A 15,253-nucleotide genomic window follows, 5' to 3' on the forward strand; every position below is an offset into this window, starting at 1 on the left:
CTCACCTCAGTTTGCGGACTTTGCTTTGACTTCTCCCATACGTGTGTGTGTGTGTGTGTGTGTGTGTGTCTCTCTCCAGGGTTTGAATGGAGAGAGGGGCAGTAGGGGAGAAGCAGGCCACCCAGGCGCCTCCGGCCAGCGGGTAGGTTCTGACCCACAGGGCCTTCCTACTGGGAGCCCACTGAAAACCAGGGGAAACCAGCTTGGACTGCACTGCAAAGAAGTTTCTGTGTGTGTGTACGTTGCACGTGTGTTTGTGTGTGTGTGTGTGTGTGTGTCTGTGTGTGTGTGTGTGTGTGTGTGTGTGTGTGTTTGTGTGTGTGTGTGTGTGCGTCTGTGTGTGTGTATGTTGCACATGCATGTGTGTGTGTGCGTGTATGTTGCACATGCGTGTGTGTGTGTCTTGTGTGTGTGTGTGTGTGTGTGTGTGAGGACCACCTCCTGACCCAGTTGTTGCTCTGCTTTTTCCAGGGACCCCAGGGGGTCAGAGGTCAACCGGGCTTCAGAGGGGTCCAGGGACTTCCTGGACCTCAGGTCAGTACGCCGTCGGAACTGAGGGGGGGTGTGTGTGTGTGTGTGTTTGTGTGTGTGTGTGTGTGTGTGTGTGTGTGTTTCTGATGTGTGTGTGTGTGTCTTTGTGTGTGTGTGTGTGTGTGTGTTTCTGATGGGTGTGGGTGTGTGTGTTCGGTTTCTGATGGGTGTGTGTGTGTGTGTGTGTGTGTGTGTGTGTGTGTGTGTGTGTGTGTGTGTGTGTGTGTGTGTGTGTGTGTGTGTGTGTGTTTCTGATTGGTGTGTTTTGCTCATTTCCAGGGCAGGCCCGGAAACGAGGGACCAGGCGGTCTGGTTGGACGACGGGGAGCCAATGGACAGAAGGTGCGTGACATCACATCCTGTGCTGTGACCTGACAGGAAGTGACCTGGTTCTCGTGGATATGATTAGATACTGAACTAATTACCATTAGTTCAGTTTAGTTCAGCTTGGGTCAGAAAATTAGGGTCAGAAGTCCTGAAACGATACCATTTGAAGTATGTGTGGTTAGGGGACATCGTGTTGTGATGATGGGATGTCGTGTGGTGACATCATTCTGTCTCTGCGTTGCCAGGGACAGCCAGGCGACTCCGGGCCACATGGGGGGACAGGCCACCCGGGGTCCAGAGGAATTCCAGTAAGAGGCCGGAGCTACAGTGTGTGTGCGTGTCTGCGTGTGTGTGTGCGTGTGTGTGTGTGTGTGTGTGTGTGTGTGTGTGTGTGTGTGTGTGTGTGTGTGTGTGTGTGTGTGTGTGTGTGTGTACTTGGGTGCGGGGTGTGTGTGTGAGATTGCTATGTATACATCAGTGTTTTTGTATGAATTTGCCTGACTGGATGTGCTTTAAATGCAAGGGGTTTATAGTGTGTGTGTGTGTGTGTGTGTGTGTGTGTGTGTGTGTGTGTGTGTGTGTGTGTGTGTGTGTGTGTGTGTGTGTGTGTGTGTGTGTGTGTGTGTGTGTGTGTGTGTGTGTGTGTGTGTGTGTGCGCGTGTGTGTGCGTGTGTGTGTGTGTTTCCAGGGGCAAGATGGAAGAGATGGGTATGGAATAACTGGACCAATAGGAACTAAGGTAAGAACGCACTCACACACACACAAATGCACTACACACCCATTCACCAACTCCCCCACCCAATACCCCCACGCACACACACACACACACACACTTACATATTGGGGGAAACGTTATGCAAGAGTGTGATACAGACATTTATTACATTAATGTCAAAATTGATTACAAACTTTCTAAATAATAATAATAATGGATTTAATTTATATAACGCTTTTCTAGACACTCAAAGACGCTTTACAGTGAAGGGGGTGACCTCACTAACCTCACTTCTTTGGCTTTCTTTGACAGGGCCATCCTGGTTTCCATGGAATCCCTGGCATTCCGGTAAGACCTTCTCTTTCTGTTAATGGAATCTCATATTTATGGACATGGATCTAATTAGTATGATTGTAAGAAAATAGTGTCGACCACGTTGATGGTTTGATTCCGTGAACGGCAGCATGGTGCGTTGCTTTAAATGTTCCTGCCGCAAGGAATTCTGGAACGGCATTATCCCCTTTCCTTTCCTAAAAGATTGTCCAGGGTACCCTATGCTCAATGAGGTAATAAAGGAAGCATCGACGCTCCTTTCGTTACCATTAGAGAGTTCAAACATCATGGCTGCCGCTAAGATACGTCCGGGGCGTTTCACTCAGTAAGGAACTTTTCTACGCAAAAAAGACAACCCGTTTCTACTTCCTGTTCAGAGGTCTAGTATTTAATGGTGTGTTTCTACTTCCTGTACAGAGGTCTAGTGTGTGATGGTGTGTTTCTACTTCCTGTTCAGATGTCTAGTGTGTGTTGGTGTGTTTCTACTTCCTGTTCAGAGGTCTAGGATTTAATGGTGTGTCTCTACTTCCTGTTAAGATGTCTAGGGTGTGATGGTGTGTTTCTACTTCCTGTACAGAGGTCTAGTGTGTGATGGTGTGTTTCTACTTCCTGTACAGAGGTCTAGTGTGTGATGGTGTGTTTCTACTTCCTGTCCAGGGGAAAATCGGAGTGAAGGGAGGTCCTGCAAGGCCGGGGCCCAAAGGACCCCCCGGGAGAGGGGTACGTGACGTTGTGTGTGTGTGTGTGTGTGTGTGTGTGTGTGTGTGTGTGTGTGTGTGACTGTGAGTGTGTGTGTGTGAGAGTGTGTGTGTGTCAGTTTTCATTTGTGTGTGTGTGTTTGTGTGTGTCAGTTTTCATTCGTGTGTGTGTCAGTTTTCATTTGGGTGTGTTTGTGTGTGTGTGTGTGTGTGTGTGTGTGTGTTTGTGTTTGATGTTTTATGATTTTTTTGATGGTCTCTGTGACTAACGGCCTTTTTGTTGTCGTTACCGTGACGATGCTTGGCGAGGCTGCAGGGGATCGCGGGAAATCCTGGAGAATCGGGCAAGTGGGGAGCACCAGGACTACCTGGACACAAGGTAGGTAGGGAGGGAAGGAAAGCAGAGAGAGATGGAAAGGAGGGAGGGAAAGGAGGGAGGGAAGGAAAGGATGGAAGGATAGATAAAGGGAGGGAGGGATGGATAGAGTGAGGGAGGGAGGATGGAAGGATGTGGGTGAGGGAGATAAACAAAACCTTTTTTACAAAACCTTGTAATGCTAGAACCCTCTTGGCGCCCGCCATGGCCCAACAGATTGTAAACCCCTGATGTGGAGAGGACGCTCTTAAAGGTTGATAATGAACCCCTTCTCTGCCCTCAGGGCCCCAGGGGACCCCCAGGGGACAGGAACATGTCTGTAAGTACAAACCCAAACTCCAATGTCTTACCATCCTGTGGGTCCGCTGCTGTGATTGATATCTGCTGACTGTCTACATCACCTCCTCTCTCTCCTCCATCACCTCCTCCTCTCTGTTCCTCATCACCTCCTCTCTGTTCCTCATCACCTCCTCTCTCTCCTCCATCACCTCCTCTCTGTTCCTCCATCACCTTCTCTCTCTCCTCCATCACCTCCTCTCTCTCCTCCATCTCCTCCTCTCTTGTTCCTCCATCACCTCCTCTCTCTCCTCCATCACCTCCTCTCTCTCCTCCATCACCTTCTCTCTCTCCTCCATCTCCTCCTCTCTGTTCTCCATCACCTCCTCTCTGATCTCCATCACCTCCTCTCTGTTCCTCCATCACCTTCTCTCTCTCCTCCATCACCTCCTCTCTCTCCTCCATCACCTCCTCCTCTCTGTTCCTCATCACCTCCTCTCTGTTCCTCATCACCTCCTCTCTCTCCTCCATCACCTCCTCTCTGTTCCTCATCACCTCCTCTCTCTCCTCCATCACCTCCTCTCTGTTCCTCCATCACCTCCTCTATCTCCTCCATCACCTCCTCCTCTCTGTTCCTCATCACCTCCTCTCTCTCCTCCATCACCTCCTCTCTGTTCCTCCATCACCTTCTCTCTCTCCTCCATCACCTCTTCTCTCTCCTCCATCACCTCCTCTCTCTCCTCCATCACCTCCTCTCTCTCCTCCATCTCCTCCTCCTCTCTGTTCCTCCATCACCTCCTCTCTCTCCTCCATCACCTCCTCTCTCTCCTCCATCACCTTCTCTCTCTCCTCCATCTCCTCCTCTCTGTTCTCCATCACCTCCTCTCTGATCTCCATCACCTCCTCTCTGTTCCTCCATCACCTCCTCTCTCTCCTCCATCACCTCCTCCTCTCTGTTCCTCATCACCTCCTCTCTGTTCCTCATCACCTCCTCTCTCTCCTCCATCACCTCCTCTCTCTCCTCCATCACCTCCTCTCTCTCCTCCATCTCCTCCTCTCTGTTCCTCATCACCTCCTCTCTCTCCTCCATCACCTCCTCTCTCTCCTCCATCACCTCCTCTCTCTCCTCCATCTCCTCCTCTCTTGTTCCTCCATCACCTCCTCTCTCTCCTCCATCACCTCCTCTCTCTCCTCCATCACCTTCTCTCTCTCCTCCATCTCCTCCTCTCTGTTCTCCATCACCTCCTCTCTGATCTCCATCACCTCCTCTCTGTTCCCCCAGGAGTGTGAGCTGATCAACTACATCCGATCCAACTGTGGTGAGCATCACAACCAGCACACGTTCATACGTGGACATATTATCTACATATTACCACTACATGCTATCTAAGATAGCATGACCTCAAGCTAAACATGGCCATCCTCATCAGATGTGTGGTAATATAAAATGCATATGCTATAAAAATGCAATGCCAATAAGTCCATAGCCTGGAGGTGATCGTAGTAGTTTGCTCCTCAGAAGTTATGGGAGTTGTCGGAGATATCCAAAATAATGTGCTTCACACTGTTTCTTCAGGGTTAACATTAAATCTGCTCTCCCGCCTCCCATCCAGATGTTACTCAAAAGCAACACCCATCTCAAGTTAGGGTTTTTGTGACAATCAATAATTCTCATCTGAACTCTCTTATTCCCTACAGCCTGCTGCCAAGGTAAGAGATACACACACGCACAGACACACAGACAGACAGACGGACACACAGACACACACACAGACACACAGACAGACACACAGACAGACAGAAACACAGAGAGACAGACACACACAGACACACACACACAGACAGAACGACACACAGACAGACAGACAGCTAGAACAACTGACAAACACTGTGTGAGGCCTGCCACGCACACACTGATAGACAATAGAACACACACACACACACACACACACACACACACACACAGACACACAGACAGACACACAGACAGACAGAAGCACATACAGACAGACAGACACACACACAGACAGAACGACACACAGACAGACAGCTGGAACAACAGACCGACACACACACACACACAGACACACACACAGACAGAACGACGCACAGACAGACACACACACACACACAGTTCTTGGTTCTGGTCCTCACCATCGCTCTGCCCCCCCCCCCCCCCCCCAGGCTCCCCGTGCCCGGCCTACCCCACCGAGCTGGTGTTCGGTCTGGACATGTCGCAGGGCGTCACGCCGGCCGCCTTCGAGCAGACGCGGGAGGCCCTGCTGGAGCTGCTGGAGGGCGTCGACGTCGCCGAGAGCACCTGCCCCAAGGGGGCGCGCGTGGCCGTTGTGGGCTACAGCGCCCACACCAAGCACCTGGTCCGTTTCCACGACTACCGCCGCAAGAAGCAGCTGCTGGAGCTGGTGCGGAACGTCGCCCTGGAGCGCACCAGCAGCGTCCGCCGCCTGGGCGGCGCCATGCGCTTCGTTGGCGCCCACGTGTTCAAGCGTGTGCGCCGGGGCCTGAGGGTGAGGAAGGTGGCCGTGTTCTTCAGCCACGGCCCGTCGCAGGACGGCGACGACGTCGCCACCGCCGTGATGGAGTACCGCGCCCTCAACATCGTCCCGGCCGTGTTGGCGCTCGGTCGGAGCGAGGAAACCCGGAGGGCGTTCGAGGTAAACCCCCCCCTCCTAGCCTCCTACCCTAACCCTCCTAGCCTCCTACCCTAACCCTCTCCTAGCCTCCTACCCTAACCCTCCTAGCCTCCTACCCTAACCCTCCCTAGGTTCCTACCCTAACCCTCCTAGCCTCCTACCCTTACCCTCTCCTAGCCTCCTACCCTAACCCTCCTAGCCTCCTACCCTAACCCTCCCTAGCCTCCTACCCTAACCCTCTCCTAGCCTCCTACCCTAACCCTCCTAGCCTCCTACCCTAACCCTCCTAGCCTCCTACCCTAACCCTCCTAGCCTCCTACCCTAACCCTCCTAGCCTCCTACCCTAACCCTCTCCTAGCCTCCTACCCTAACCCTCCTAGCCTGCTACCCTAACCCTCCTAGCCTCCTACCCTAACCCACTCCTAGCCTCCTACCCTACCCCCCTAGCCTCCTACCCTAACCCCCCCTAGCCTCCTACCCTAACCCTCTCCTAGCCTCCTACCCTAACCCTCCTAGCCTCCTACCCTAACCCTCCTAGCCTCCTACCCTAACCCTCTCCTAGCCTCCTACCCTAACCCTCCTAGCCTCCTACCCTAACCCTCTCCTAGCCTCCTACCCTAACCCTCCTAGCCTCCTACCCTAACCCTCCTAGCCTCCTACCCTAACCCTCTCCTAGCCTCCTACCCTAACCCTCCTAGCCTCCTACCCTAACCCTCCTAGCCTCCTACCCTAACCCTCCCTAGCCTCCTACCCTAACCCTCCCTAGCCTCCTACCCTAACCCTCCCTAGCCTCCTACCCTAACCCTCTCCTAGCCTCCTACCCTAACCCTCTCCTAGCCTCCTACCCTAACCCTCTCCTAGCCTCCTACCCTAACCCTCCTAGCCTCCTACCCTAACCCTCTCCTAGCCTCCTACCCTAACCCTCCTAGCCTCCTACCCTAACCCTCTCCTAGCCTCCTACCCTAACCCTCTCCTAGCCTCCTACCCTAACCCTCCTAGCCTCCTACCCTAACCCTCCTAGCCTCCTACCCTAACCCCCCCTAGCCTCCTACCCTAACCCTCCCTAGCCTCCTACCCTAACCCCCCCTAGCCTCCTACCCTAACCCTCCTACAACTAACAAAACAATCTGGCCTGATTTAGTCTGATTTAGCCCTCCCAGTAACCTCCCAGTGACTTCTCGGTTCTTGATCCAAACCCGTTCCTCAGCACCCAGAGTCTGGGATCAATCTCCTGGTCCCAGATTCTTGGCTTGACTCTGTCAATGATGCGTTGAGGTGAATTCACAGGACATTGAATCATGCCTCATTACATGTGCGATACGCATTGAACAACTTTGTTAGTTGTTCTAACTATAGAACAACTAACAAAACAATCTGGCCTGATTTAGTCTGATTTAGCCCTCCCAGTAACCTCCCAGTGACTTCTCGGTTCTTGATCCAAACCCGTTCCTCAGCACCCAGAGTCTGGGATCAATCTCCTGGTCCCAGATTCTTGGCTTGTCTCTGTCAATGATGCGTTGAGGTGAATTCACAGGACATTGAATCATGCCTCATTACATGTGCGATACGCATTGAACAACTTTGTTAGTTGTTCTAACTATAGAACAACTAACAAAACAATCTGGCCTGATTTAGTCTGATTTAGCCCTCCCAGTAACCTCCCAGTGACTTCTCGGTTCTTGATCCAAACCCGTTCCTCAGCACCCGGAGTCTGGGATCAATCTCCTGGTCCCAGATTCTTGGCTTGACTCTGTCAATGATGCGTTGAGGTGAATTCACAGGACATTGAATCATGCCTCATTACATGTGCGATACACATTGAGAAAAAGGACCACTGAAAGGGTAAACGGTCAATCTAAATCTTTTGAATTCCGTTCCATGTCATTAAGTACCAGGTATGGCCTCTTAATGGTACGGGTCCTCAGGCGGCTTGATCTGGCTTTTTTCAGTCGTTGGCCCCAGACGTTGGCCCCAGCCCCTTCAGTGCCCATTTTCTCCTGAAAAACAAATTTATTTTCTCTTGCATTGGCACTCCGCTGTCATCCAGGAGACCCCCCCCCCCCCCCAGTGTGTGGGGAGAGGGCTGGTTTAACCTGAGCACACTGAAGACATGAACGTGCAACAGGTGTGGTGCCCCACCCGGCCCCAGAGTCCAGTCAGACTCGGCCAGGTGAGGCTGCTTCAACCAGCCGTCCTCCACACGCACTCCCCCACCCAACGACTAAACGAAATGGTGTACCGTGTAGCTGTACCATGTAGCTGTACCATGTAGCTGTACCATGTAGCTGTACCATGTAGCTGTACCATGTAGCTGTACCATGTGGCTGTACCATGTGGCTGTACCATGTAGCTGTACCATGTAGCTGTACCATGTAGCTGTACCATGTGGCTGTACCATGTAGCTGTACCATGTAGCTGTACCATGTGGCTGTACCATGTAGCTGTACCATGTAGCTGTACCATGTAGCTGTACCATGTGGCTGTACCATGTAGCTGTACCATGTGGCTGTACCATGTGGCTGTACCATGTAGCTGTACCATGTGGCTGTACCATGTGGCTGTACCATGTAGCTGTACCATGTGGCTGTACCATGTAGAGCTCACGAGCCGCAGTCCCCCGTGACCCCATATCCATGTCAGACCCCGAGGGGGCTCCCGACCCAGAGACTAGACCACCCTGCTCCCGTACTTGAATGTGAACCACTAGATACGTCCAGAAATTGAAGTTAAAATTAAATAAATTGAAAATGGGAGTCTTGTTTCGCTGCAGGCCGACCACACGGGCAGCTCCGTGTTCCTGACGCTCAGCGACTCCGAGAACCTCACCAGCGACCTGAAGATGATGAAGACCTGCGTCATCTGCCACGGTGAGCAGAAGGGGGGCTAGTATGGTACGGACCGCCAGGCTGATTGGGTTAGGACACTTTGCCATATCCCGCTTAAAATGACACACCATGAGTGAGTCACATCACAAATCCAGATCAAAGAGAGTAGGATTCAAAATCATAATCAACTAAAATCACAAATCCCGTCCCCTCCTCAGACCCCTGCCGCCCTCAGGAAGACTGCGACAGGGCCCCTGAGGCCCCGGGGCCCCAGGTCCTTGACATGGACCTGGCCCTGGTGGTGGACGGCTCCAGGCAGGTCCCGGCCCGCCACTACTTGGGCCTCCAGGAGCTGCTGGGTTCCGTGGTGGAGCTGGTGGCCGTCAGCCCCCGGCCCAGCCAGGTCGACGGCCAGGCCCGCGTGGCCCTGGTCCAGCAGAGCGGCCGACTCTACTCCCAGGATCTGGGCCGGCAGGCCGCCGTGGTAGAGTTCGGTCTGCAGACCTCCCTGGGGAACAGCCAGATGAAGAGCCACCTGCTGGAGAAGATGATCCAGCAGGGTGGGCCCTCGGCCCTGGGCCACACCCTGGAGTACACCCTGAGGGAGGTGCTGCTGAAGGCCGGCAGCCCCAGGAAGCACCGGGTACTGCTGGTGGGGGTGGGGGCCCGGACCTCCAGCTGGGACGAGGACAAGCTCCGCCAGGTGGCCCTGGAGGCCAAGTGCCGGGGGGTGGCAGTGTTTGTGGTGGCACTGGGGGAGAGCTACAGCCAGGAGCAGGTGGCCGAGCTGGCCAGCGCGCCCCTGAATCAGCACCTCCTCGGCCTGGACAGCCTGGGCCCGGAGGAGCAGGGTTACGCCCTGCGCTTCATCGCCACCTGGCTCTCCGTGCTCAGCAGTAAGTCACCTAGAAGACGTTACATTACACGAAAGTGCATCACCCAGGTGGTGGTGAGGGAGGTCCACACCTTCAATGTAAAGCGTCTTTGAGTGTCTAGAAAAGCGCTGTACAAATTCATGAATTATTATTGTTTTATTATTAAAGGTCCCATATTGTACCACCAGGTGTGAGTGTGATTAGCCGTTACAGGCCATTTTGAAAATCGGCCTCTTCTGACATCACAAGTGGGCGTGTCCACCGAGATGTGTGCCGGATAGATCAGTCCACCAGCCTACCCAGTGGACCGTAGCGAACGTCGCTCATCCAGGTGGACACGCCCACTTGTGATGTCGGAAGAGGCCGATTTTCCAAACGGCCTGTAACGGCTGATCCCACTCTCACCTGGTGGTACAATACGTCCCCTCTAAGTGTTATGTGGAGGAAGCGCCTCTCAGCGCTGGTCAAACTCTGATTGGTAAATAATGTGTGTTATATGATATTGTTGTGGTTTTGTTTTCATTGTGTAATAATTCATGGGGCTGAACGATTGGAGCGTATTGGGACGAAGACAGCCTAAAGGGACCAGGAGGTCAAAAGGTCACGGCTGTGTGTGTGTTTTTATCCAGCGGGGCTGAACTCGTACCCCCCGGTCTCTCTGAAGGAGTCATGTGACCTGCTCCACAACACAGGAAGGTACACAAGCCATCTGCAGCTCGCAATGAAACGACAAACCCGTAGCTGTTAGACAACAGCAGCGGAACCAGCAAATGTTATCCATGTTATAAATCAGTTACAACATTGGCAGCTTTTACTCTATCAAAATAAATAAAATAAAGCTTTATTTTAGGGCAGGATAATGCTATTAAGGTCGACCTTGATATAAAGGGTTAGAGCATTTCCACTGGGAGGAGGAACCTGCTCTCCCAGCGCAGAGGGAGGTCAGTGGAGGTGGGTACTGGGAGGGCTGGGAATGACCTCCTGTAAGGACCCTTACCTGGGTGGAGCTGAAGAAGGCTCTGGCTGCAGACAGCCTGGGGTTTGACCAGCAGGGGGTGTAGGGGTGTTTAGGGGTGTGTGGTGATCTCCATTATGGTGAGCAACTTGGGTAACACCCTTCTCTCCACAACCTGCCTCAAGGGCTCCTGGGCCATCCCCAGCACAGAGACGCCTCTGTCAGGGTTACATCTAGACATTAACGTTTAGGGCGCTTATCCAAAGCGACTTACAGTAAGTGCATTTGTCAGAAGAAAGAGAAACAACAATATATCTGTCGGTACAGTAAGGATGTTCATAGAACCAAGTGCCAAGCACTAACCATCACTAGGTTAACCCATTCCCCGAATACAACAAAGACAGCTAGGACTTTTTTTTGTGCCAGGACGTACGACATACAATAAGTGCTTGGTTAGTTCAGTTCCAAAGGTTAATTGGGTGGAGTTTCAGGTTGAATGGAGACGCTTTACAAGAGGAACCTGGGCTTCAGGGCAGGCGTTCATCCCAGCTGGAGTCCAGCAGTCAGGACCCTGTCCGGGTTTCATCTCACTCACAACTCTCTAATCCAATTAGCACTAATTATGCTCTATCAAAAAAATGGGTTCGATGTCAAAAAAAAAATAATCCTAAAACAATGTATTCAGTTGTAGTTAAAATAATCCTTGAACAGGATTTTATCATAACTTCTAACCACGGCATCCTGATTTAAACATCGACAGATGGGATGAGGAGGGCGAGCACAGCGGCAGCGGCCCTGGAACGCTTCAGATGGACCAGGCGTACCCCGGGTGGTCCATGTCCAGTGCAGATGCAGGGGTCTTCCTGAGAGCCACGCCCTATGGTACGCTAGCCAGCTAGCTCCTTGCTAGCGTCACCCTAACATCGTCACCCTTACACCTACCATCAGCGGGGATGGATTCAAAACTTTATTGAACAATTAACAGAAGTCTTCAAAAGGATTAAAGAAACACAATGAAGCCCAAAGGCTCGTTTCCATTGTGGTCCTTTAGATGGATAGGGTGGAACAACACATGGGCTAAAACATGGAGGACAAACACACAGCACATGGACTACAACGTTGAGGAAAAAAGAGGAATCAAATAAATAAAACAAGGGATAAGTTCCCCGACAGACAAGCAGACACACAGACAGTACAATATTCTTAGTACTTCAGGGATCTTTTGATTTTGTTTATGAGTTAGATAACCATTTTTTTATTGAAGATTTAAAATGAAAATAGGAGGAGCTCAACAATTTAAGGTTTAAAGGTAAGCCATTCCACAAGGCAGCTGCCGAGTATAGGAAAGAGTACTTTCCCTTACGACAGAACAAGACGTAGAACTACGAAAACGCTCGAAAATAACAAACCTACAAAGTGTTCTTCCGGCTGAGCTTAATAACTTACCTACTTCTTTATAACTAAATAACGCTTAGGTAAATACATTTAAATCTTCATCTTTGTTGAAACCCAATCATGAAGCTTTAAAAATTTGAATTGGTTATTTTGACCCAAAAACAGATTATCTTAACACTTATACAGGACAAAAACGCAGATTCTCTAAACATGTATGTATATATTAGTGCTGTCAAGCGATTAAAATATTTAATAGTGATTAATCGCATTACTGTCATAGTTTACTCGCGATTAATCACACATTTTTTTCTATTCTAAATATCCCTTGAACTTTCGAAACAAAAGTCTTGCTCAGCAAAGATGGGAAATACTATAACATTCATTTTTTATACCAGTATGAATATTCCTACTGTACGTAGGCCTATACACATTACCAGGCTATCGAATAACGCCCACAAACACACACACACACACACACACACACACACACACACACACACACACACACACACACACGGTGGCGGAGTGGTAATCGGGAGAGTCGGGAGAATTCCTGTTGGGCCGTTAATGTTTCGGGGCTGTCGGGCTGATTACTGCGCGATAACAATATTGTGTTTATAAAAGTTCCTTGACAACATTGAACTGTCGTGCAGCAGGCTCGAACAGAGCGACACACACACGCACGCACACGCACACGCACACGCACACACACACACACACACACACACACTAGCATATATATATTTATATATCACTGAATAGGGTCCTAACGCCTTGTCTCTGGTGTTCTACTTTCAGCCCGGTGTGAGCTGGCTTCGGACTCTGGTTTCCAGTGCTCTTACTATGTCCAGCGCTGGTTCTATGACCGCGTCCTGGGGGCCTGCTTACCCTTCTGGTTCGGCGGCTGCGGCGGCAATGCTAACCGCTTTAACACGCAGCGCGAATGTCTCCAGACATGTGTCACCAAGAGTAAGTCCCGCCCCTGCATTGAACGAGTGATTGTTAGATGGGGACTCGGGGAGATGCTGACCCCGTCCATTAAAACACATACAAATACAATCATTCATACAAACCACCATGGATTAGTCATGAGAGCTACACAAACACAGAGCAGCAGACAAACAAGCACTCAGCTTAAATAGCATCAAAGGTGTTCACACTTTTGATGGCTTAAAAGCCGGTCCTTAAAATGGTGGGTGAGTGTATGGTGGGAGGTGCAATTTCTAATCTCCACTGGCAATTGGTTCCCTCATTCAGAGGCTCTCACAGAGGAACATCATCGACCAGAGGAGCTGGACTTAAGAGGGTCTACGCAGTGCCCTCCTAGAGCAACTTGTGGTTCTGCTGTTTGAATTCTTCTTCTATATTAAAGTGCAGAGAGCTGGGGGGGCCTTGCCATTGATACTTTAAGCGCTTGTTGGTAAAGTGATAAAATAGGCCTTAATGCTGTGCTATTCACCTGAGTCCAGCTCGTCATACAGTATGTTAAGTGGGGAATGATCAGAGCATTCATATAGAGCTTTGTTACAGGTGTTGTCAGACAGTTTCTTATATTTCCTTATGGTTTACGGTAGAATAAGAGCATGTTTCATTAAGATGAACATGGCTGTGTTTGATCTCTGGGGCCAAACTCCAAGAATGATATTTATAATAATAATAATGAGCGTCTGTTTTGTAGCGCATCCTAATATTGATTCGTATTTATTTGGACTGCTTAACAATTTTGACTCCCTGTTGCTGACCTACAGGAACCCAGATCCTTAATCTTGTAGGAGTCGCTGTTTGCTTGACCGCTAGATGCTGTGAGACTCGGTTCATTAAAAAACTGAATTTTATAGCGTTTAGCTAATACATGTTGACCCCTGACTTGAGGCGATGAGGAGTAACTAATGATCTTTCGCTGTCTTTCGTCGTTTGTTTATCCGTTTTCTGTGTTCGACAGTTGATTCCCCTCTGCTGGGACCGAGTCAAAGCAAGACTCACAGAAAGGGTAAGACTCTCGTTCATCAAACACAACGCATCCTCATCCAGAGATGGATGCTGTGTCCCATCCAAGGCCTGAACACACTGAAGCGATGACTTAGTTCTTGTTGTGTTCCTTACTGATGCTCTGTGCTTTCACCTGCTCTCCCTCTCGGTTCAACCTGTGTATGAATAGAATAGAATAGAATAGAATAGAATGCCTTTATTGTCATTGCCTCTTACAATACAACAAAATTGGAGAGCTACTCCAGTAAGGTGCATAGCCTGGCTCCGCCCGCCTATGCACTTCCGCTCCACATTCATTTCCGTTCAGTACTACGTCTGGGTTTGCGGTATATTCGCCGGTTTTCTCCGGCCAAATTTCGCCGATCCAATCAGCGAACAGAGGGAGTGGCTGAGAACAGTGACGTTGAGGTCGGGCGCTAGTTTGAGTTGTAGTCAAACGTTAGCGGTTGGTTGTGGCAGATCCAGAGTGGCACCGGTCAGATCCAATCGTTTAAAACTCCAACAAACGCCCGCCTTCAGGTGAGCTAACGTTTGTCAATGGAGAGAGGCCGGACTCTCTGTGCAAATGAAACGAAGTACCAGAGTCTGGTCGGACCAGGCTAGTAAGGTGCCTCATTAATCATATCATTTCATCATTAATCATCCATTCCCTGGGTGCTCCAGCCGCCTGCTCCCTGGTTCAGGACGTGGGGCCGTGTGAGGACTACGTGATGACCTGGTCCTTCAACGCGCAGCAGAGAGTGTGTACTCACTTCTGGTACGGCGGCTGCGGTGGGAACATCAACCGCTTTGCAACGCGAGAGGACTGTGAGGACCTCTGTCTGACCCAGCGGCGGTAGAACCGCGCTCGCCTCAGGACTGCCAGACCTCTGGACCCCCCCCTGGTCATGGGGGAGGGGCTCGCTGCTCCCAGCCAAAGGTCACCTCCAATGGTCATAGCTTCACGTCGGCCCATGTTTAGATATCTATGTCTAAATGTCTACATTTATCGTTTTGTATCTTGTTCTGAATCCATAATCTCAATCTCCCACCCAACATGAGTGTTCCCTACCGCCTACTATCCTGCCGTCTGAGCGTGTGCGGTCTCAAGGTGTTCCTCCCTGGGTCTAAACGGGTCTCGGGACCGGCCTGACAGATCCAGAGCCCCGAAGGGAAGGGGTCTGAAGTCCGACCCCGGCACCCAGCGGGGGGGTCCTGGTCTGGGGGTCCCCTTCAGGCTCTGGCGGTGTGAGGATCAACCCCCCACAACATGGTTTATTCAACCCACCACTGGTGCTACTTGTTAATAAAAAAAAAGGATGGAA

At 50.9% G+C, this 15,253-nt stretch overlaps 1 protein-coding gene across 1 annotated transcript in view; it reads left to right on the plus strand.

The window, feature by feature from the left end:
• The window catches only part of LOC307092087 (collagen alpha-6(VI) chain-like), a 32,563-nt gene extending 17,310 nt beyond the window's left edge, over positions 1 to 15,253 (plus strand). Inside the window, exons 16-34 of the mRNA XM_079758975.1 lie at positions 80 to 142; positions 472 to 534; positions 811 to 873; positions 1,104 to 1,166; positions 1,547 to 1,597; positions 1,886 to 1,921; positions 2,564 to 2,626; positions 2,921 to 2,983; positions 3,264 to 3,299; positions 4,539 to 4,575; positions 4,955 to 4,966; positions 5,441 to 5,931; positions 8,681 to 8,777; positions 8,954 to 9,631; positions 10,240 to 10,306; positions 11,326 to 11,447; positions 12,759 to 12,929; positions 13,903 to 13,950; positions 14,613 to 15,253. Of these exons, the coding sequence (XP_079615101.1) occupies positions 80 to 142; positions 472 to 534; positions 811 to 873; positions 1,104 to 1,166; positions 1,547 to 1,597; positions 1,886 to 1,921; positions 2,564 to 2,626; positions 2,921 to 2,983; positions 3,264 to 3,299; positions 4,539 to 4,575; positions 4,955 to 4,966; positions 5,441 to 5,931; positions 8,681 to 8,777; positions 8,954 to 9,631; positions 10,240 to 10,306; positions 11,326 to 11,447; positions 12,759 to 12,929; positions 13,903 to 13,950; positions 14,613 to 14,788 (2,400 nt within the window). The 3' untranslated portion in view covers positions 14,789 to 15,253. The remainder of the gene's footprint in view (positions 1 to 79; positions 143 to 471; positions 535 to 810; positions 874 to 1,103; positions 1,167 to 1,546; positions 1,598 to 1,885; positions 1,922 to 2,563; positions 2,627 to 2,920; positions 2,984 to 3,263; positions 3,300 to 4,538; positions 4,576 to 4,954; positions 4,967 to 5,440; positions 5,932 to 8,680; positions 8,778 to 8,953; positions 9,632 to 10,239; positions 10,307 to 11,325; positions 11,448 to 12,758; positions 12,930 to 13,902; positions 13,951 to 14,612) is intronic.

Source organism: Pollachius pollachius, assembly GCF_949987615.1.
Source record: "Pollachius pollachius genome assembly, chromosome: 1".
Classification (NCBI taxonomy): domain Eukaryota; kingdom Metazoa; phylum Chordata; class Actinopteri; order Gadiformes; family Gadidae; genus Pollachius; species Pollachius pollachius.